We start from the raw sequence: 24,484 nt of genomic DNA, 5'->3' as shown, positions 1-24,484 counted from the left end.
TTATACTGATTGAACCTAAGTTTTAAAGAAATTGAGATGATCCTATATTACTTTCAAAATATTCTTTACCATTTATTACAAATGAAATAGGATGTAAGAATCACCAAACAGTGTTTGAATATTTTCTGTTTTGTTTTTTTGTGGACAATAGGGTTGTCAAGATGTATAGTACCATAAAAGACCAGTTATGTAGTAAAATCAGAACATAATATTTAAGGTTGCAATCTTGAATTTTGAGGGTAAGTAATAATTACAAAAACATCTGGGACTCATTAAAAGAATAATTTCTGTGATTTAAAATAATATTTTAGAAAAAAGTTGTTTTAACTTACTATTTTATTGAAAAGTAATCTTTAATACTTGAATTTGGATCTAAAAATACTTCTTGAATTGTTTTCATTTTACTAGTATTGCCAAGTGTTTAGTTTAGAAATCAGTGCCTTTTTATAGATTCTTAAGGAATACTTTAAAAAATATATTCATTAAATAATATTTTTTACTGGTTCTGGGGCCTGAACTCAGGGCCTGGACTCTGTCCCTGAGCACTTGAGCCACAGCACTAATTCCAGCTTTTTCTGTTCATGTGGTTCATGAGGACTGGAACACAGGGCTTTATGCATGCTAGGCAAGTACTCTATCACTAAGCCATATTCCCAGCCCTTCATTTACTAATTTTAAAAATTAAAATTCATGCCCATCACTGGTGGCTTATTCCTGTAATACTAGCTACTCCGGAGGTCTGAGGGTTGCAGTTTGAAGACAGCCCAGGCAGGAAGGTCTGAGAGACTCTTGTTTCCAATTATTCACCAGAAAACTGGAAGTGAATCTGTGGTTCAAAACAGTAGAGTGCTAGTGTTGAGCAAAAGAGCTCTAGAATATTGTCCAGGCCTTCAGTTCAAGCCCCATGATTGACTAATAATAATAACAATAATTATCATTAATAATAGTTTAAATGAAAGATTGATCTAAGATGGATGCCGTGGCTCACACCTGTAAGGCTGAATCAGGAGGATTCAGTTTCAAAGTCAACTGAGGAAAGCAGTTCATAGGACGCCATCTCAAGTAGGAACTGGGTATGTTGGTGTCCATTTGGCATTCCATCCATGTGGGAGGCTGAGATTGGGATGGTTGCAGTTATAGGGAAGCTTGGGTAAAAAAAAAAAAAAAAAGAAAATGTCCTAAGCCATTATCTTGGTTCATGTCGGTCATCACAGATGATTCAAGAAACACAAAATGGGTGTATTAGGGTTCAAGTTGACCTGGTAAAAGCAAAGCTATATCTCAAAAATAATTGAAGAGTAAAAGAATCAGAGTATGCGTCTAGCTGTAGAGCATCTGCGCTAGTGAGTGTAGACTGTAAAGTCTAAATCTCAGTGCTGCAAAAAGAAAACCATGGTTAAACCAAATTATGAAAATGATTTTTTGGTTCAGAAATAAAACACTTGTGTGGCAAGGGTGTCTCTGCTGATGAGCACAAAGTGGGAAACCTGCACCCAGGAACAAAGACATGTGTATCAGCCACAGGTCTGGCTTCCAAGTTAGACCAATCCAAAAAGTGAAAATGACAGAGAAGAAATAGAAGGAGACAAATATGTGTACCAGGATGGTCAGGTCTGAGGGAATGCAGCTGTGAATATGCCGGACCCTCCCCTTGTGTCTGTGTGGGACAAGGACCATGGAGCCACTGGCCCAGATCATGAAAACCAGGCATATCACATCAATGAAAAAGAATAGGACCATCTGTGATAAACGTACAACTGGTTCTGGTGGGATTGAGGTGCAGTATCTATAACGCATGTGTAGAGTTATGTTTTCTTTGTATCTTGGGCCAATCACTTTGAGAGGCACAGAAGCATTTAGCCGGAGCTGCAGGATCCAGAAAAGGGAATCATAGAAACCAAAGCATTGAGGAATCTAGTGCTGCTCTTCCACCAAGAATTTCTAGTGCAAAGCTTTGTGACCTGGAAACCACTGAGAAGGCAGGTGACATTCAGAGAAACCCCTCTGGCTACTCTGAAGAAATACACCACCACTCTACATCCAGAATCATCCAGGAAGTACTTCCATCCAGCCATTGTGTGAAGGATCCCACCTAGTAAAACCACCATGGTGTTGGCAAAAACCAGATGGTTGAGGATGGGGTCTGTGAGCCTCACCTTCTGTCCAGTGAGCAGGGGGCAGGTGTAAAAACAAAAGAGAGAGGAGTTCCTCAGAATGCCAGCTGCTGTCTGAGTGAGGAAGACAACCCCCATTTCCATAGCCAATTGTGCCATCATTTTCATATCTAGGAAATAATTGATTTTATTGAGAAAAAAATGACCTGAAAACAGACAACTATTAACATGCTAGATAGCCAGGCAAGGGCACTTCTGTCTGTTATTCTAGCTACTCAGGAGGCTTAGATTTGAAGATCAAAGTTTTATATCTGAGGATCATGATTTGAAGTCAGCCCAGGCAGAAAAGGTTAATCTACAATTAACCAGTCAAAACTGGAAGGGGTGCTGTGGCTCAATGTGACTGAGGGCCAGCAGCCTTGATCCCATGAGCTCACACAGCAACCAGGCCTTAGTTCAAGCCCCATGGCTGTTAAAACAAACAAACAAACAAACAAAAACAGTGGAAATAGCCAAGACAGGCGCCTGTACTTCTAGAAAGTCAGGAGGCTGTGATCTGATGATCCCAGTTCAAAGCTAGCCCAGGAAAGAAGTCTGTTAGAATCTGATCACCATTTGAAATTATGATCCTGTGTCTACCTGGCACTATCGTGGCCACATAGTGGGCAATAGGGAATTGGTTTTCACTACCCTCATCTGGTCTTCATAGTGGAGGAAAGAGAAATCCCACCCCCAGGTGATGGGTGTGTCTGAATTCCTAGAGGCAGGGACACAGACTTGGACAATAAGTTACTAGACCTGCCAGTCTTGTGCCTTGAACTCCTGAGACTCTGGAGCTTCCGGTGACCCTGTCCCTTCACCCTGACCCAATTTAGACCTGGACCAGCTTAGACGCTATTATATCATGCCTCCTGTCTCCTGGCTCTCCTCTGGTCACCATGGTGTCCCACTTCAGCTCGCCTTCAGAGTTCAGCTGGATTGTTGGTATTGTTTTTCTGCTCTTTCTTTCCTTTTCTGTTCTCATGGCTCAGTTTTCCAACAGTGCTAAGAGTATACAAGGGGCTGCAAGCCTTTGGGACAGGAGTCCACCTGAAGTGGCTGGCTCTCCATTAAAAATTCCCGTTTTGACTTCTCCAAATGCGGCTTCTCTCTTTCTCCTGACTGTTCCCGTACAACACATTAAACTACCTAAGAAGTCAGAAGTGGAGGGGCTGGGAATATGGCCTAGTGGTAAAGTGGTCATCTTGTATACATGAAGCCCTGGGTTTGAATCCTCAGCACCACATATATAGAAAAGGCCAGAAGTGGCGCTGTGGCTCAAGTGGCAGAGTGCTGACCTTGAGTAAAAAGAAGCCAGGGACAGTGCTGAGGCCCTGAGTTCAAGCCCCAGGACTGGCAAAACAACCAAAACCAAACAACAAAACAGAAAAGTCAGAAGTGGAGCCATGGCTTAAGTGGTAAAGTGCTAGCCTTGAGGATAAAGAGGCTCAGAGAAACCCCTCAGGCCCTGGGTTCAAGCCCCATAATGGATACAAAAATAATTACCTGAAATGTTTTTTGAATTACTAGCATGGTTAGTGATATACAACACAAACACTTGATAGAATGGTGAGACATCAACCAACATCTTGACTAGAAGGAGTATTATTTCTTTTACTTTTTTTGTCTGTAGAGGGGCCTGGGTGATGTCTCTGAGCACTGTCCCTGGCTTCCTTTTGCTCAAGGCTAACATTCTACCACTTGAATCGCAGCCCCACTTCCAGCTTTTTCTCTTTATGTGGTGCTGAGGAAGCAAACCCAGGGCTTCATGCACGCTAGGCAAGCACTCTACCACTAAGCCATATCCCGGCTCCTACTTCTGGTTTTATGGTTGTGAATTAGAGATAAGAATCTCATGGACTTTCCTGCCCAGGCTGGCTTTGAACCTTGATCCTCAGATCTCAGTCTCCTGAATTTCTAGGATTACAGGCATGAGCCTGACAAGGAACATAATTTCTTATAAAAAAAAGAACATTATCTTAGATAAAAATTGTTAAAATTTTGCAAAACAATATTTAATTATAAGAAATATGGGAAGAAAAGGACAATGTCTTAAGTATCCACATCAGAATTAAGTAACAACTGAGATATTGTATGCACTAAGAAGGAAACACAAGTATTGCATAGACTTCAATTTTTAAAAGATTTATTTTATTCATTTAGTAGCAAGGAAATACAGTCTGAATTTACACTAGCACTTTCAAAAAAGAGTTATAATGAAGCCAGGTGCTCCTGGCTGATACCTGTCATCCTAGCCACTCAGGAGGCTGAGAGCTGAGGGTTACATTTTGAAGCCAGCCCAAGCAGACAAATCTATAAGACTTTGTATCTACAATTAACCACCCCAAATACAGAAGTGAAAGTGTGGCTCAAGTGACAGAACCCCAGCCTTGAGTGAAAGCTCAGCAAGAGACGGAGGTCTTGAGTTCAAGCCCTTAACTGGAGATCCCACTTAGCTGTGGTGTCTGAATGTTCTGGCCTGTTCAGTGACTCATAGATTACTAGAGCACTCAATCTCTCTGATCATAAATAAATCTCAAAGATGTAAAAATGGGTACATTAAGCACCTCCTGCCTATCTGCATATATAAATTTGCCCATGAAATAGAATTTCTGGCTAAAAGTTTTCAGAATCCTCTAAGCCAGGTGCCAGTGACGCATGCCTATAATTCTAATAACCTAGAAGACTGAGATCTGAGTATCAGGGTTTGAAGCCAGCCAGGGGAGGAAAATCCAGGAGACATTGATCTCCTAATAACCACCAAGAAAATTGGAAGTGGTCCTGTGGCTCAAACCATAGAGCACTATGCTTGACGAAAATGGCTCAGGAACAACCCAGATGCCCCTCCACAGATGAATGGATCAAAAAAATATGGTACCTAGACACAATGGAATACTACATAGCAATTAGAAATGGTGAAATATTGGCGTTCGCAGGGAAATGGTCAGAACTTGAACAAATAATGTTGAGTGAGACAAGCCTAGAACACAGAAAACAAAGGGGCATGATCTCCCTGAAATATGACTGTTTAGGTGGGGGGAGGGGGAGACAGTAGAGACCAGGTCTGTGAAACCACAAACTTCTTGTCAAATGGTATTTCCCACAGGTTTGGGTCAGCAACCCTACACTATGAAACTAAAACCAAACAACTACTCAACATATAAAGGTCAAAAATTGACCTCTCAGTGGATCACAATAGCTCAAAGGCTATGTGTGTACGTTCCTATAAGACTATTGTTGACATATTGTCTATTGTCGACATTACATTTAAAGCCCTAGGTGAATTTTCTTCGGCGTGGCCACGTGGCTATTGTATACCTTCTTGGTACATTGTATATTGTATGTATGTCTACCGACCTAGGGAAGGGAAAGAAAAACAGGATGTAAGATATCACAAGTAATGTACACACTGTCCTACTATGTAACTGTACCCTTTTTGCACAACACCTTGTCATAAAATTTTTGTTTAATTAATAAATAAATTACAAAAAAAAGAACGAAAATGGCTCAGGGACAGTGCCCAGGTCCTGAGTTCAAGCTCCATGAGTGATAAAAATAAAGAAGAACATCCTTAAGTAAGAAAAGTACAAGGACAATGAAAGGGAAGGCAGAGGGAACAAACTGAGGAAACTGAGTGTAGTGGAAATGACAAGCCAAGGCATTTTAAACTAGAGCCAATTAGTTTCTTAAATTAATATCATAATTGTATTGTCACAAATTATTCCTTTGCACATCTTTCAATGTTTATCTTCAAATAATATCTGATTATTTTAAATGTAACTAGGAATCACGTTGAGACATTACTCATGACAAAAAAATATACAAGGGCGCATTAGATCATTTCAGCAGAGAGTGCTCTACCCCTGAGCACACAAAGCTGTGTGATCTTCAGGATATGAAGAGATGTGGAGCTGCAGCAAGAATGCTAACTGAACGAGGAGAGAGGCCTGGGAATCTCACCAAACATTTTCCTAAAAATAAAAGCAATATGCCACATTTTAACCCAGCCACAGCACAAATATTTGACAAAAAAGTGTTTTCTGCATTTTATTGCAGGTGTTATATTTAAAACTGTCACTTACCTGAAAAGAGCAGTTGCTGGCACAGTAGGAATTTGCTGTCAGGACAAGAGGAGCAGAGACAGTAGCCACAAGTTGTATGCTAAGCCACTGAACCCCAGATAAAGGCTCAAGACTGCATGATCTCATCTCCTTTGTGGACGTGGTCATTGTATCACCTGGAGGTGCAGAGACAGTGTCTGCATGGGGAACAGTTTCCCTGTGACAAACACTGCTGAATTGTGTATACTCATGAGCACCACTAAACTTTCACAATGATTTCCAACAGATGAGACCACAAGGTAAAGGAAGTCCAGGGAATATGGGGAAACTTTTGAGGATGATCTCATTAGAAGTGAGTAGAGGAAAGGGATCGTATAAGAGTAGGAAACAGCAAAAATGGCTTTAGTAATTTTTAGGGACTATTTTATTTTGTATTCAAGATACTCTTTCTTTCTTTCTTTCTTTCTTTCTCTCTTTCTTTCGCAAAGTACTATGTTAAAAAATAAAGAAGACAGGCACCTTTAATTCATACCTACAATCCTAGCTACTCAGGAGGCTGAGATCTGAGTATTGCAGTGTGAAGGGAGCTCAGGTAGAAAAGTCTACAAGACTGGCATCTCCAATAAAATGCTCAGAGAAGGCCATAGGTGGTCCTGTGGCTCCAGTGTCATACAACTAGCCTGGAATACAAAGGGGCTCAGAGACCATGACCCAGGGGCTGAGTTCAAGCAACAGGACCAGAAAAAAAAAAAAAGAGACTATGTCCCAAGTTGAAATGTTATGTGTTAGTCAGCAATGCTTAAACAATCAAGGCTCAGAGAAATGTTTCCCAAATGTGTTTTCATGTTTCCCCAGTATCACCATAACTTTTGCACATGCGCACTTATTCTAGCCATTTTGACCTTCTGAGATACAATGAACATACAAATTCTGAGGAACTCTCCCTCTGAACACAACACAACAATTTCCTTTCATTCTAAGGGGCACCTTGATATGAAAATAGAACTAGGGCTGTGCTGAAAGGGAAATTCATAACTTACATGCATATGTTAAAAACACCAAAACTTCCCCATCTATCATTATACCTTACAGAGCAAGAAAAATACTATCAAGGTAAACATAATATGATGACAAAGAAAAGGAGTATAAATATAGATGCAAGATGAAGAAAAAGTAATAGAAAAGAAAATCATCAAACCAAGTGTTGGATGTTTGAAAAGATCACAGAAATGGACCAAATTTTTATTTCAATTGGAAAACAAAGAAAACAGAAGAGTGAAATTACAAAATCAGACATGGGAGTTAAGATGTTATTCTTGACCTATACAATGCAAAATAGAACCAGGCAATGGTGTCTCAGGCTTATAATCCTAGAGTTTCAGGAATCTGAGATTAGAAGGACCATACTTTAAAACCAGAGCAGTCACAAAAGCCCATGAGAGTCCATCTCCAAAAGAGCCAACAAACCGGGATCATGACTGTAATCCTAGCTACTCAGGAGACTGAGATTTAAGAATCACAGTTGGAAGCCAGCCTTGACAGGAAAGTCTGTCAGACTCTATTCTCCAATAAACTACTCAGAAAAGGCTGGATGTGACACTGTGGCTCAAGTGGTAGAGTGCCAGTCTTGTGCCTAAGAAACTCAGGGACAGCATCCAGGCCCTGAGTTCAAGCCCCAGGACCAGAAAAAAAAATCAAATTGACTGGAGAAATAGCAGCAGGGGCTGTGAATGCGGCTTAGTGGTAGAGTGCTTGCCTACCATGCATGAAGCCCTGGACTGGTGTTCTCAGTACCACATAAACAGAAAAGGCTGAAAGTGGCACTGTGACTCAAGTGGAAGAGTGCTACCCTTGAACAGAGAAAGGCTCAGAGACAGAGCTCAGGCCCTGAGATCAAGCCCAGTGTGAGTCACACACTCTCACACACACGCAGAGTTGTTTACCTATATTTGAATCACCATCATGAAATTATGTGTATTTCAGGACTGGCTTCTAATAATTTAATAAAATTAAAACTTGTGAAACTTTTTACTTTTGTCCCATGCAAATGACAGTTTACTTGAATGTTGACTAACTCATCTTTAGTTAGACCTGCTGATATTGTGCATGAGGCTGGGCTTCACAACGAGTCTCTCATACTTTGGGGACAGACGTGGAATTCTGGTGTGGTCTCAGGTTACATTTGTGAAGCAGCAGTTACACAGCTTTAATGTTGGACTGGAAACTATGTCTCCTGGCCCATGTCAAACATGGTGGATTTCTTTAGATCTCTTAAATGCACATGATCTACATGGTAGATTTTTCTAGACTAGTTTTCTTTATCAAGATGATGGCTATAAGTATGTTTGAAGTTAATATGTTTCCAGGTACACATCTGAAAAAACTAACAACACGCTTTTGTGCAAAATATTGAACTTTATTTCCAAGTTTAATATTTCCACTCGTTACATTTACTCAGCAAAATACACCAAGTAATGAAAAAGCTTAAGTGTAAGTCCTGTAAAAATAGGGCAAAAAGATTCATCTTCTGGCACCTATGTTATTGCTAATTAGACAGCAATTCTACCTTTCCTCATTCATTGTTTAGTGAATTAACAATAAAAGATCTCTAGGACTCCAAATTACATTGGAATTTTCAGTAACTATTTTATTTGAGGTTCAGGCAACAAACCCCGGGACTCGAATAGGGAGGTACTTCACTGGTGAGATATTCCCATGGCCCTCTTTTTGTAAATTTCACACAGCTCCTTACAGAATATCTTTTATTATATACTCATTTGATAATTTATTTTGTTGGTTTAGGGCTTTGACTCAGGGCCTGGGCTCTGTCCCTGAGCCTCTCTGTGCTCAAGGCTAGCTCTCTACTACTTGACCCACAGTACTACTTGTAGCTTTTTCTTTTTATGTGGTACTGAGGAATGGAACCCAAGGCTTCATGCATGCTAGGCAAGAACTCTACCACGAAGCCTCATTTCCAGACCCTCATTTAATAATTTTAAAAGTAAAAATTTATGCTAGTTGCCATGGTGGCTTATGCCTGTAATCCTAGCTACTCAAGAGTCTGAGATCTGAGGATTGGTTCAGAGATAGTCCAGGCAGAAAAGTCTGAGACACTCTTTTTTTTTTTTTCCCAGTCTTGGGGTTTCACTAAGGGCCTTAGGACTGTCCCTGGCTTCTTCACTTCCTTCTGCTCAAGGCTAGCACTCTACTACTTGAGCCACAGTGCCACTTCTGGCTTTTTCTATATATGGGGTGTTGAGGAAATCGAACCCAGGGCTTCATGTATGCGAGGCAAGCACTCTACTGCTAGGCCATAGTCCCAGCCCTGAGAGACTCTTATCACCAATGAACCACCAGAAAAATATAAGTGAAACTGTAGCTAAAAATAGCTAAGTGCTCATCCTGAGCAAAATTATTACAAATGAAGACTGATCTAAGATATGTGCAGTGGCTCATACCTGTAAGGCTGAATCAGGAGGACTCAGTTTAAAGGTCAGCCCCAGGGAAACAGTTCATAAGACCCCATCTCAAGTATGAGCTGGGTATGTTGGTATACATCTGCCATCCCAGTCATGTGGGAGGTTCAGATTTGGATGGTTGCAGTTATAGGGATGCTTGGGGAAAAAAAATTCCTAAGACTCTATCTCAACAAAGAAATCTCAAATCTTGATTCATATCTGTCACCCAAGATACTTCAGGAAACACAAAATGGGAATATTAGGAGTTGGGCTGACCTGGGTAAAAGCAAAGCTCTATGTCAAAAATAACCAAAGGGTAAACAAACCAGAGCATGCCTTTAATACTAGAGCCCTTGCCCTAGTGAGTGCAGAGTATAAAGTCTAAACCCTAGTGCTATGAAAAGGAAACTTTGGTTTAACCAACTTATGAAGATGGTTTTTTAGTGCTAAAATAAAAGCCCTGAGTGACACGAGTGTCTTGGCTGATGAGCACAAAGGGGCTCAATATGGAGAAGCCTGTACCCAGGAACACAGAAATGTCCATTAGCCACAGGTCAGGCTTCCTACTAAGACCAACACAAAGCGTGCAAATGGCAGAGAGGCAGTAGAAGGAGACTAAAATGCTCACCAGGGTCAGGATGGTGCGTGTGGCCCTGGACTCGTGGTCAGGTCTTCGGGAGGAAAAAGCGTTGTAAATGTGTCGGACCCTCTCCTTGTGTCTATGCAGGACAAGGACCACGGAGACACTGGCCCAGATCATGAAAACCAAGCATATAACATCAATGGAAAAGAATAAGACTACATGTAATAAAGTGCCCAATGGTTGTGGTGGAACTATGGAACAGTATCTATAATGCATATGCAGACTTACATTTTGCTTGTATCTTGGGCCAGTCACGTTCAGAGGCACATAAACATTTAGCAGGAGCTGCAGGATCCAGAAAAGGGAACAACAGATACCAAAGCATTTGGGGAATCTAGTGCTGATCTTCCACCAAGAATTTTGAGTGCAAAGCTTTGTGACCTGAAAGCCACTCAGAAAGCAGGTGTCATTCAGAGAAACCCCTCTGGCTACTCTGAAGAAATATAAAACAACTTTACATCCAGAATCATCCAGGAAGTTCTTCCATCCAAAGCCTGCCATTGTCTGAGGTATCCCTCTGGATAAAACAACCAAGTTGTTGGCAAAAACCAGATGGTTGAGGATGGGGTCTGTGGGCCTCACCTTCTGTCCAGTGAGCAGGATGTAGCTGTAAAAACAAAGGAGAGTGAAGTTCCCCAGGATGCCTGCTGTAGTCTGAGTGAGGAAGATAACCCCCATTACCAAGTCTCCTTGAGTCATTACTTCAATATCTGGGAAATAATTTATTTATTTATTTATTTATTTTTTTTTTTGGCCAGTCCTGGGCCTTGGACTCAGGGCCTGAGCACTGTCCCTGGCTTCTTTTTGCTCAAGGCTAGCACTCTGCCACTTGAGCCACAGCGCCGATTCTGGCCGTTTTCTGTATATGTGGTTCTGGGGAATTGAACCTAGGGCCTCGTGTATCCGAGGCAGGCACTCTTGCCACTAGGCTATATCCCCAGCCCCGGAAATAATTTATTTGATTGAGACAAAAAATAACATGAAAATAAAAGATATCTTCAGTCCTGCTAGATAGCCAGGCATTCATGACTCTTGTCTATTGTGCTAGGTTTTCAGGGCTCCCAGACCTGAGGATCATGGTTCAATATCTGAGGATCTTGGTTTGAAGTCAGTCCCGGTAGAAAACTCCCATGAGATTTTTATCTCCAATTAACCACTCAAATACCAGATGTTTCGTCGTGACTCAAATTGGTCCAGTGCCAGCCTTGAGCAAAAGATCTCACCCAGCACCAAAGCCTTAATTCAAGTCCTATATCTGTCAAAAAAACAAACAAAGGAAAAGAAAATGCCAGTCAAGCCAGGCACCAGTAATCCTAGCAACTCAGGCTGCTGAGATCTGATGATCATGGTTCAAGGCCAGCCCGAGTAGGAGGTCTGTGAGACTCTAAATCTCATTAGAACTGAGAATACTTTGTCTAACATGCACCATCTTGACCACATGGTGGATGACAGGGAATTGGATTTAACTGATGCCATCTTTTCTTCATGGTGGATTTAAGTGAAGTCCCACCCCAGGTGATGGGAGTATCTGAATTCCCAGAAGCAGGTCAGGGACTTGGACAATACGTTTTTAGACCTGTCAGTCCTGTGCCTTGAGCTCTGAAGACTCTGGAGTTCCCTGTGACCCTGCCCATTACCCCTGACACTACTTAGGCCCAGACGAGCTCAGGATCAATTATGACATGCCTCCCATCTCCTTGCTATCCTTTGGTCACTTCAGCTCTTCATTGGAGTTGATCTGGCTTGTTGGTATAGTTTTTCTGCTCTTTCTATCTTCTTCTGCTCTGGTGGCTCAGTTTTCTAACAGTTCTAAGTGTATTTGAGGGGCTGGAAGTCATTGGGACAGGAGTCCACCTGTACTCACTGGCTGTACAATTAAAACTCACAATTTAATATCTCAAAATGTGGCTTCTCTGTTTCTTGTGACTGAGTTGCTGTACAGAATGCTAACTTATCAGAAAAGCCAGACATGGAGCCATGGCTCAAGAGAGCTAAAACTCTTGGTAGAGCACTAACTTTGAGCACAAAGAGGCTCAGGACAGTACCAAGGCCCTGACTTCAAGCCCCATAACTGACACGCACACAAAAAGAATTACATGAAATGTTATTTGAATTAATAGCAAGATAAGCGATATACACAAACACTTGGTACAATGTCGAGACATCAAGCAAAATCTTGACTATAAGGAAAATTATTTCTTTTTTGCTTTACATTTTGTCTGTAGTCGGGGCCTGGGTGTTGTCCCAGAGCTCTCCGTTGCTCAAGACCAGTGCTCTCCCACTTTGAGTCACAGATTCACTTCTGGTTTTGTGGTGGTGAATTGGAAATAAGAATCTTATGGACTTTCCTGCCTGGACTGGCTTTGAATGAGGATCTTCAGATCTCAGCCTCCTGAGTAGCTAGGATTACAGGTGTGAGCCCAACATGGAACAGTATTTCTTATAATAAAGGAAATTATCATAGATAAATGTGGTTAAAATTTTGTAAAACAACAAAGAAAAGGACAATGTGTTAACATATCCACATCTTTGTTAAATAACAACAGGGACATACTGTATACCAAGGGGGAAACACAAGTAGTGCACAAAATTCAAATTGTAAAAGAAACATCGTGTTAGATAATTAGCAAAGAAGTATAGTCTGAATTTACTCTAGCAATTAAAAAACAAATCCAAAGAAGCCAGCTGCTCCTGGCTGATGCCTGTTATCCTAGCCACTGAGAGGGCTGAGAGCTGAGGATTACAATTTGAAGCCAGCCTGACCAGACAAATCTACAAGGCTTTGTATCCATTACTAAGCACCAAACCTCAGAAGTAGAAGTGTGGCTCAATGATAGAACAGCCTTGAATGAAAACGTAAGCAAGAGACTGAGGCCCTGTGTTCAAGCCCTTGAACTGGAAATCCCACTTCGCTGTGATTTCTGAATCCTCCAGCTCTTCAGTGACTCACAGATGATGTAGACTCTCTCTCTCTCTCTGATCATAAATAATTCTCAAAGAAAGCCAAAACGCATACATGAAGTGCTCCCTGCTCATGTACATAGACAAATTTCCCTATGAAATAGAATTTGTGTTTAATAGTTTTCACTTGAAAGAGAATCTCCCAAGTGAGATACCAGTGACTCATACCTGTAATCCTACTAAATCAGAAGACTGAGATCTGAGGATCGTGGTTTGAAGCCAACGTTGGCAGGAAAGTTCAGGAGACACTGCTCCCAATAATCACCAGGAAAACTGGAAGTGGTCCTGTGGCTCAAATGCTATAGCACCAACCTTGAGAAAAATAGCTCAGGGACAGCGCCCAGGCCTTGAGTTTATGCCTTATGACCAATGATACAAACAAAAAATCTTCTTAAGTAAGGTAAGTGCAAGGGCAATGAGAGAGAGGGCAGAAGGCGAGGGAACAAACCAAGGATATTGGCTGGCATGTGAATGACAAGCCAAGGTATTTGAAATTAAAGTCAACTATCTTCTTACATTCATACCATAATTTCTTATGTCATAAACGATTTCTTTGCACAATTTCTTCCAATGTTTATCTTAAAATAATATGTGATTACTTTAGATGTAACATGATGAATCACATTAAATATACAGAGGTGTATTAGATCATTTCAGCAGAGAAGTCTCTACCTCTGAGCACACAAAGCTGTGTGAAGAGATGTGGCGCTTCAACAAGACTGCTCCTAAAAATAAAAGGCATGTGCCACTTTCTAATCCTCCATCACTCAAACATTTTGCAGGAAAGTTATTTCTCATTTTCCTGCATGAGTATATTTAATACTTTCACTTACCTGTAAAGAACAGCTGCTGACCCAGTGGGAATTTGCTGTCTGGACAAGAGGAGCAGATGCAGTAGTCACAGCATATATACTCAGCCACTGAACCCCAGATAAAGACTCAGAATTGCATGATCTCATCTCCTTTGTGGATGTGATCATCGTGTCACCTGGAAGTGCAGTGACAGTGTCTTCATGGGGAACAGAGTTTCCCTGTGACAAACACTGGTGAATTGTGTATACTCATGAGCATGACTAAACTTTCACAATGATTTCCAACAGATGAGACCGCATGGTAAAGAAAATCCAGGGAATATGGGGAAACTTTTGAAGATGATCCCATAAGAAGTGAGTAGAAGAAAAGGAAATCTCTTTTATTAGAATAAAAAACTGAGCACATGTGGCTGGGAATATGACCCAGTGGCAAGAGTGCTTGCCTTTTATACATGAAGCCCTGGGTTCGAATCCTCAGTACCACATATATAGAAAAGGCCAGAAGTGGCAATGTGGCTCAAGTGGCGGAGTGCTAGCCTTGAGCATAAAGAAGCTGCCCTGAGTTCAAGCCCCAGGACTGGCAAAATCAAATGAAACTAAACAAAAAACTGAGCACTTGGCCTTAGTAAATGTTTACAGTGTTGTTTCTTCTGTGTTCATGATGCAATTTCTTTTCTTACCAAATACTATGTAAAAACAATGGTCACTGGTGGCTCATTCCTGTAATCCTAGCTACTCAGGAGGCAGAGATCTGAGAATTGCAGTTTGAAGCCAGCCCTGGCAGGACAGTATGTGAGTGTATCTCATATAAATTACTCAGAAAAGGCTGGAAGTGGTGTTATACCTGAAGTGCTAGAGCACTATCTTTGAGTCAAAGAAGCTCTAGGACAGCACCCAAACCCTGAGTTCAAGCCCTAGAACTACCAAAAAAATGGACTCAGCAAATAGCAGAAATCCTGTATATCTACAAGAAGAGAAACTGCATCTATCTGCAGTCAAAAGCCACCTAATAAAGAAAAGCTGACACATAGGTTTTTTTTACCTACATTTGGATCACCAAAATCAATTTATATATATGTATATGTCTAACAGATTATAGTAATACAATAAAACTAAAACTTGTGACTTTTGTCAAATGCATGGTACATTTTAGTTGAACATCAACTAGATCATCTTTAGGTAGACCTGCTGATATTGTGCATGAGGTCATACCTCATATTCAGCCTGTCATACTTTTAGTTCAATGATGGAATTCTGAGCTGATCCTGCATTATGCTCACGAACCAGCAGTTACACAGGTTTACTGCTTGACCAGACACTCTGTCTCCTGGTCCATGTCAAACATGGTCAATTGCTTCAGATTTCTAAAATCCCCGTGTTCCCCATGACAGATCTTTCTGTACTTCTTTTCTTTATCTCACAATGCTGGATCTATATATGTTTGAAGATTATATGTTTTCAAGTACCTATCTGAAAAACCAACAAGTAATGACACTTTGTTTTGCAGTAAATATTGAACTTTATTTTCAAGTATAGTACTTCCACTCCTTATATTTACTCATCACAATTCATTAGGTAATGTAGAAAAAATCAGTGTTAAGTCCTGTAAAAAGTTTAAAAGATTCATCTTCTGGTGCCTCGGTTACTGCTAGTTAGGTAGCAATTGTAACTTTCCTTATTCATTGTTTGCTTAGTGACCTAACAGTAAAAGATCATTGGGTCTCAATAACTACATTGCAAGTTTCTCTAACTTTATTTTGTTTGAGGTTCAGGCAGCAAACTCAGTGTCTTGTGTAGACAATAACTTCACTGTTGAGATACTCCCATGGCCCCCTTTCTGTAAGTTTTACAAAGATTCCTCCAGACTACCTTTTATTATATAATAATTTAAAAATAAAAAATTATTTCTGGCACTGGTAGCTTATACTTGTAATCCTAGCTACTAGGAGGCTGAGATCTGAGAATCGCCTTTTGAAGCCAGCCTGGCAGGAAAGTCTTATCTCCAATAAACTACTCAGACAAGGCCAGAAGTGGCTCTGTGGCTCAAAATGGTAGAGTGCTAGCCTTGAACAAGAGAGCTCAGGGACAGTGTCCAGGTCCTGAGTCCAAGCTTCCCAACTGACTAATAATAATAATGATAATCATAATAATAACAATTTAAACCAAAGATGGATGCCATGGCTCACACTGTGATGGTGAATCCAAAGGGTTCAGGTTCAAGCCCAGCCTAGGCTAGAAGCTCATAAAACCTGATCTCAAGTACTAGATGGGTGAGATGGTGCATGCCTGTTATCCTAGCCTTGTACAAGGCTGAAACGGGGATGGTTGCAGTGATAGTGAGCCTGAGCAAAACACTTTCATAAGACTCTGTGTGACAAAAAACAAATCTCAGCATGTTGGTTCACATCTGTCATCCCAGATATTTCAGGAAACACATAATAGGTGTAGTAGAGTTCAGGCCGACCTGGGTATAAAGCAAGGCTATATCTCATCCATTACCAGCGTGAAAAAGAAGTAGACCCTGTCCCTAACAAGTGCAGAGTCTAAATCAAGTACTGTAAAAACAAAACTATTGTAATAGGGATTGTCAAACTTCATAATTTTAGAGTTTACTCAGATTCTATAACTCCATTTTGTTTTTGTGACTTCATCTTAAAGGACTGCACCCCCACCTGTGAGATTAGTTCCTTATAATTTGACATTTAAAGATATATGTAGCCATTGTTCCTTTCTGGTTCTAGGTAGCAACCTTAGTAAGGGATTATGGAGAAGATCATAATAACAAGTTATAGAGATAAACATAGTAGTGTATTATAGAAATGCCATGGTAACTGTCATGTTGCCCCATTCATATTTTCTTAATAGCATTGTTTTAATTGCAGTAACTTAATGTTTGGCTTGCACCTGTAGTAAAGAACCATTAGGGGCTTTTCTCTCCTGAACAAATAAGACGGATGGGCTGTCTGCTTTAAAGGAGGCCATGAGACCAGACTGGACACTGCACTTTTGTGGGCACCCGGCTGTCCAGTCAAGTCCCAGCCAGTAATAAAGACTTCCTTTCGGCTGTACTCGGTGTCTGCATGGTCTCCCTTCAACATTATGGAGGCCCCAGTGAGATTCCCCAGGAGACAGGAACCTAGATCTCAGGTTGTCTCAGCAGGTGGCCAGGCACCAGGGAGATGGACTAAGTTGATTCCTAGGGGAGGTACCCCCTGAACTGTTCCAGGGCCCCAGGAGCTGCACTTCATTTCTCCCTGCTGCTCTAGAGGCCCCCCCAAAGCTTTCACCTCAAATTATTTTTGACATCATAGAAAGTCTCTTGTTCTTGGAGACCTCCAGAGGTAAATTTGAGTGGGGCGCCGTCTTGAGTAGGACCTTGGAAAGGCTGGATGCAGCCATCAACCCAGTGTCCTAGGACCCTGTGGGAAGTCACTGGCCCTTTGTAATAGACTCAAATCTTGGTCAGGATTCTCTGGCTTGAGTTGGTGTGTGAGTGGTGGTTTCTGTCAGTGTTTGTCCTGTTTGTGTCGGTGGTTTTATAACTCCTTTGAAGGGTATGCTTTCATTCCTTGTGGGGGTGGGGCAGGACTTAAAGTGCCACCAGCAAGGTCAGTCTCCAGAAGGAGGCTGCTGCATACAGGTGTTATGTGGTAAGAAATGTTACAAGGTTGGAGGGAGGGGATTCCTGTCCCTCCAAGAGTCCACCACTCAGAGACAATCTCAAACAAAAAGATGGATTTATTGGGGAAGCATAAAGCAAACTGACTGGCCAGGGTCACAGACCAGACTCAGGAGCTCAACTGTGACAGTGAAAAGCAGGCTGACCCGCCAGGGACATATGGCAGACTCTGGAGCTGCCACCCTGACCCTGAGCAGTCCTCAAATTGGGGTTTATAAAGGTAAACTGTGGCACAGATGTAGGAGGATGACGCAGGGGGTAGAGCAAATAAATTAAGGAAGCCATGTACAGAAGCAGAATTTTGGGGTCAGGTGGACCTAATAATCAAGATGGAGTCAGCTCTATTCTCCCCAACATTTCCTACCATGTTTCCCTAATCAAGATGGAGTCAGCTCTATAACATAGGGAGGCAAGACAGGCCCAGTGTGCCCAGTGGGAATGGCCCAACTCAGCAGGCTTTATTTTTGTTTTTTGCATTGGTCTTATCTTGTTGTTGAAAAATTAGTACCAGTTTAAAACGTGAATCCTTGTTTTCTGTGTCTTTGCTCTTTGTGTGGACATCTATGGGGGATTAAAAGTTTCAGCCTCCAGCTGGGCCAACCTACTTTGTCTCCTCCAGCACAGCAGCAGTTGTGGGGCAGCAGGTGTTTGGTTTTTCTAGTAATCTGGCTGAGGCTGTGTAGCCTGCTCAGTGAGAACAGATTAGCTGCAGGTACATTTCCCCTGTCCCCCTCCCCCTCTCCCTGCTTCCTCCAACAGAATGTATCTATTTGCTCAAAGCCCTGACTAGGGGCTGGGAATATGGCTTAGTGGTAGAGTGCTCTCCTTGCATGCTTGAAGCCCTGGGTTTGATTCCTCAGCACTACATAAACAGTAAAGACCAGAAGTAGAGCAGTGGCTCAAGTGGTAGAGTGCTAGCCTTGAGCAAAAAGAAAACAAGGACAGTTCTCAGGCCCTGAGTCCAAGCCCCAGGACTGGCAAGAAAAAATAAAAATAAATACAAATTAAAAAAGCCCTTACTGGCAGTGATTTTAGGCTGGCGCCAGCCACATAAATTCAGAAAAGGAAGTTTGTGGACCTAGATCATGGCCCTATTAAAAGCTAGCTAAAAGCCCCAAAGACTGGTCCTGGGGACGGCGGGAAGGGAAGGACTATATCCCAAGTTGTAGTACTATGTGCTGGTTAGCAATGTTTAAATACCCAATGCTCAGAGACATGTTTTACAACAGTCTTTTTAATGTTTCCCAGTTATCTTCATAAGCTCTGCACATGTTCACTTAAATTTAGCCAGTTTGAACATCTAAGATACAGAGGATATAGAAAGCCTAAATTTCATTCTCCCTCTGAACACAGGATGAAACGTTCACCTAATTCCAAGGGGCATCTCTTTATGAAAATAGAAACCAGATCTGTGATGAGAGGGAAAATTTTAACTTAGATAGTTATGCTAAAAATGGAAAGACTGAAAATTCTACACTCATCACCCTAGCAAGAAAAATAATATAGTAGTAAGGTACACAGAATATGTAGACAAAGAAGAGGATAAATGTAAATGTAAGATGAAGAAAGAACACTAGAAAACAGCATCACTGAACCAAATGTTGCATGTTTGGGAAAAATAAAACCAAAGAAATGGTCAAAACTTTTACTTAGATTAGCAAAGGGAAAACAAGACTTAAATGACTGAATCAGAAATGGGAGTACAGATGTTAATCATGACTTGTGGAAATGCAAACCAGAGCTGGCTCAGGATTATAATCCTACTCAGGAAGCCGAGATTAGAAGGATCACAGTTTAAAAGGTCTATGAGACTCCTCTCCAAAATAACCAACAAACTGGGTGCTGCTGGCACAAGTCTGTAATTTTAGCGACTCAGGACACTGAGATCTGAGGATGATTGCTATATGCCAGCCTAGGCAGAAAAACCTGTGAGACTATAATCTCTCATTAACTACAGCAACCTCCAATGGTAGAAAACTAGCCTTGAGCACAAATGCGCTAGGACACCCAGGCATTGAGTTCACAGGCCAGGGTGTTCACAAAAAACAAAATGAAATGAAAACAACAACAAAAGCCTGGCCTAAAGGCATGATTCAAGGCATAGAGTGACAGCAGGGTAAGCAATGTACACAAGCACCAAATAAACTACTCAAGCAAAGGTGGAAGTGAGTTGTGGCTCAGGTGGTAGAGCACTAGCCTTGAGCACAAAGAGGCTCAAGGGCAGCACCCAGGGTTTGAGTTCAAGCCTCAGGACTGGAAAAAAATATATATAGCTCAAATGGAACTCCTATGTGCTGATTAGCAATGTTTAAATAATCAAGGCTCAGAGACATGTTTTACAACAATCTTTTTAATGTTTTCCCAGTATCTTCATAAGCTTTTCACATGTGCAATTATTCTAGTCATTTTGACCTTCTGAGATAAAGAGAATATACAAATCCTAAAAGCAACTCACCCTCTGAACACAGCACAACCTTTTTACCTAATGCTAAGGGCATCCGTATATGAAAATAGAAACCAGGTCTGAGTTGAGAGGGAAATTTATAACTTAGATACTTAAGTTATAAAAGCCAAAAATTCTATACTTATTCCTTACAAAGCAAGAAAATAGCATGGTAAACACAATATGAAGACAAAGAAGAAGAGAATAAATATACATGCAAGATGAAGAAAAACAATTAAGAAATCAGTGAAACAAAATGTTGGGTGTTTGAAAAGACCAAAAAAAAAAAATAGGACAAAACATTTACTTGAATTGCCAAAGGAAAAACTGGAAGATTCAAATGACTGAATCAGAAACAGGAGTGCATACGTGATCTCTGACCTGTGGAAATGCAAAACAGAGCCAGGCAAGGGTGGCTCGGGCCATATTCCTTAGTCTTCAGGAGTCTGAGTTTAGGAGGATCACAGTTCAAAACCAGAATAAGCACAAAAGTCAATAAGACTCCATCTTTAAATAGCCTACAAGCCAGGTGCAGGTAGATCATATCTGTAACCTTAGCTACTCAAGAGGCTGAGATCTGAGGATCAAGCAAGCGTAGGCAGAAAATCTTGTGATACTCTTATTTCTAAATAAGAAGCTAGAAGTGAAGCTGAAGCTCAAATGGTAGAGGGCTAGCCTTGGGCACAAGCTCAGTGAAAGTGCCAGGCCTTGTGTTTAAACCCCTGAATTGGCACAAATACAAAAGCAGAACAGAAACAACAACAAAAACCTGGGCTGGAGGCACGGCTCAAGTGGTAGAATGCCAGCAGATTAAGCAATTTAAGCTACCACAGGCCCTGAATTGGTTATGCCAAGTCACGAAACGACCACCAAGAAGACCACCGAGACTCAGACATTCCGAAATGCAAAAGCAAGGCAAGGCTTTATTCAAGTGGGCCGCGGCCCGGACCTCGTCCTACCCACCGACACAGTGGAGGTTAGGAGGAAGCCCCGAACTGCAATTTCACAGGGCTTATAAAAGCAAAAAACAAAGTTACAGCAATCAGGTGTTCAAGCAAGACAAAAAAACAAAGTTACAGCAATCAGGTGTTCAAGCAAGCAGGATTAGGACACGAGTACAAATCTGATTGGCTCAGGGCTCGAGGCATTCTGGGGGCCATTAGAGTTAAGCATTCCCCGGCAGTTAGAGTTCTTGACCTGCTGGGCCCTAATAAGCTTGCCCTAGGTTTGCTCATAGTTTAAACAGACAACAAAATGGAGGCTGCCTGAAAATGGGGTTTACTTTAACTCTTCATTCTCCCCTTCTGGTAACTTGATAGGTAACTTGAGAACCAATTGTGGTTCTCCTTGCTTATTAGTTTGATTTGACTGAGAATCCGTAGGGATAGATTGGTATTGTGCTCGCAATACCATAAGTTGTCGGTGGCGCTTTACTAAGTTGGTATCGGGTGTGGCTCAGGAGGAGGTCCAGTTTCATAAAGGGCCTTTAGCTTGAGCCAGATCTCTTGGTGGACTTGCTATAGGGCTCTGAGGGGGCGATAAAAGCTCATAACAAATGTGATTACAAGTTAGGAATAACAGATGACATCACACAAGTCCCTTAGCCCTGCAGATACAGGTACAGATAAACATAGTTTTACACCAAAGCTCCAATTCTGACCCAATTTATATTACAGCCAATTTGATTACATACCAACTTTACTCATATGCTCTAATTTTAAGACATACTGATACCATTTATTACATACTCAAACTTTCTAGGGATTGTCTTTCTCACTTTTAACATGCCAAAACCTTTTAATCTAAAGGAACCATTTTTGTTTCCCAATTCTCTCTCTAAAATCTTTCCTTATACAGTTTTATAATCTGTGTCCTATAAAATTTAACATATCCCCATCCACACCATCTTCTACTTCCTCACACCATCAGCAACTTACTGGAACATTCTATGATAATTTACTTTTTAAATCCCTTTCTTATCCAGAGGAAACCATTTTCTCTATCCCTTTCTCCAAGGCTTTCTATACTAACTTTTCTCTTTACATTTCCTGGGGCTTCTTTGCTGCTAGAGTTTTAAACTGTCTACATTTTCTGGTTTATCTCAACTACATCAAAGCAATTTACTGTGACTCCACCCACAGGCTGTTGGGGAAAACAAAGATGGGGCAACAGTCAGTCCAATGGGACTGCTGCTCCTAAGAAGCCAGACCAGAGCCAACTATCATGAGCCAACTATTCTAGAGTGGATTTCTCCAGTTTCCAGTTCCTCTAAGTGCCTAAGGTTGGCCAGTGGCATCTGTAAGATCCACCCCCAGGAGGGATCCATGAAGATGCCCCCAGCAGTTTAAATCTCTGTCCAGTTACCTTGGTACCTGACACACCTGATGGCAGTTACCTCCCTCTCTTCTCTGAGGTCACACCCTAATCCATCTGGACACATTTTGTTCAAATGCAGTGGGCAGGGGCCATGGTGGTGTCAGGGAGCGGTGGCTCCCAGTGGTTCCAGTAGAATGTCACACCTTCTGGGTTACCTGCAACTTTCTCCATAGACTGGTTAGAGAAGCTTAACCTAAGTTAACCTAAAGCCTAACTTTAGTCAAAGTTCCTAGTATTTTCCTGATTCCTTCTTAAGCACACTAGATTTTGTAGGCTGGCACATCACTGAAAGTCAAGACAGCTTTAGGCAATCCATGGCCCTTGGGTCATTTTGCCAGGGCAATAAGTTTAAATCAGATATTTCTAATAAGGCTAGGAATTTTTTTTAAGCCAACATAGGCAGCTTGGCCTTTAACCATTTCTCACAAGTGCAGTCTCTGTATACTGTTACCTCTGTTTTCCATGCCTCTAGTTTATCCTGCCTCATCTTTCCAAAAACAACTTTGGTCCCTTGGCCCTAAAAGGGGGGTTGATGGGCAAAGATCATCCATCTTCTGTAACTTCTTCAGGCTGATTCAGGGGCGTTGACCTTACCTAGCCAGGAACCTGTAATCTTAGTCTACTTTACCAAGGGGCTGCAGGATCGGATGTCCATTAGGAGCTTTACTCCAAACTGGAAATTATATCCAACATTTAACTTAACTATACAGACTTCTTTTTCGGCTACCGCAGTGTAGCCTTTAACATTCTAGTTTATAAAAGAATTTCCTGACTGGCTGGGGAACTGATCTCTGATGACCTAAAAAATGCCTACACTACCTTTGCAGGCCTTTGACAGATCTCAATAAGGACACCATCTCAGGTCCACAAGCTTTCTTTCCTGAACAGATGTATCAGCTTAAAATTCTCACTTCCAGTCAGGGCTTTGAGTAGATGCAGGGGGTTGGGATTTTAAACTTATCCTCTTATTTGACAAACTTACCCTTACTACCCACTATCATAGATGACTGGCAAGTTCCTGCCCAGTAGACAGACATGGGCATTAGAAAGGCATGCTTACGAACTATTCTTCTAGGACTTCCCGGCTTTGATTAACTTTTGAAAGGCCAAACAGGAGTGACTTTAGGATCTGACACCATATCTGCCATCCAAGCAGCGGCTTACTTCCTCTGGATGCTCCATCACTTTTGTCCCAGGAGGAGTGACTTTCCACTGGACTTGGACTCAGGGCCTGAGTGCTGTCCCTCAGCTCTTCAGCTCAAGACTAGAACCCTACCACTTTGAGCTTCAAAGTGACTCACAACTCTGTTCCCAGCACTTCTGCTGGCCAACTAGAGATGAAGACTCTCACAGGGACCTTTCTCTGCCTGGTCTGGCTTTGAACTGCAGATTTCAGATCAGTGAGTCTTACAATAGGCCACTTTACACCAATTAAAAGCAACAAGGTGGTCCACACAGAAGTAGTTTTTAAGCATTCTCTTACCTGGAACTTATTAAGGGCCACTGTTAGATCTTGACAAACTTGTAGGAATCACCTGTCCTCTGTGGGCTTTGCTGAAAACTGTTACAAAAAACCTACAAAGAGGGCTGGGGATATGGCCTAGTGGCAAGAGTGCTTGCCTCGTATACATGAGGCCCTGGGTTCGATTCCCCAGCACCACATATACAGAAAATGGCCAGAAGTGGCGCTGTGGCTCAAGTGGCAGAGTGCTAGCCTTGAGCAAGAAGAAGCCAGGGACAGTGCTCAGGCCCTGAGACCAAACCCCAGGACTGGCCAAAAAAAAAAAAAAAAAAAAAAAAAAAAAAAAAAAAAAAAAAAACCTACAAAGAAACTGGAATGGCAATTAAACATTTTGGTAGCCATAATTCTCCTTTTCTCACTTTGCAATAATCATTTA

General features: G+C 41.6%; 1 protein-coding gene across 1 annotated transcript; it reads right to left on the bottom strand.

The window, feature by feature from the left end:
- Window positions 1-10,096: 10,096 nt before the first annotated feature.
- LOC125345147 (vomeronasal type-1 receptor 1-like) lies at window positions 10,097-11,014 on the bottom strand. The gene has a single exon (XM_048337379.1). The coding sequence runs from the start codon at window positions 11,012-11,014 to the stop codon at window positions 10,097-10,099; it is 918 nt and encodes a 305-aa protein (XP_048193336.1).
- Between the last annotated feature and the right edge of the window lie 13,470 nt (window positions 11,015-24,484).

Source organism: Perognathus longimembris, unplaced genomic scaffold (genome assembly GCF_023159225.1).
Source record: "Perognathus longimembris pacificus isolate PPM17 unplaced genomic scaffold, ASM2315922v1 HiC_scaffold_5346, whole genome shotgun sequence".
Classification (NCBI taxonomy): Eukaryota; Metazoa; Chordata; class Mammalia; order Rodentia; family Heteromyidae; genus Perognathus; species Perognathus longimembris.
The sequence above is the reverse complement of the archived record's forward strand: the minus strand, read 5'-3'. Positions and strand labels throughout refer to the sequence as shown.

Coding starts and splice junctions, on each gene's coding strand:
- LOC125345147 (XM_048337379.1), bottom strand. CDS start 11,014: ATGACTCAAGGAGACTTGGTAATGGGGGTTATCTTCCTCACTCAGACT.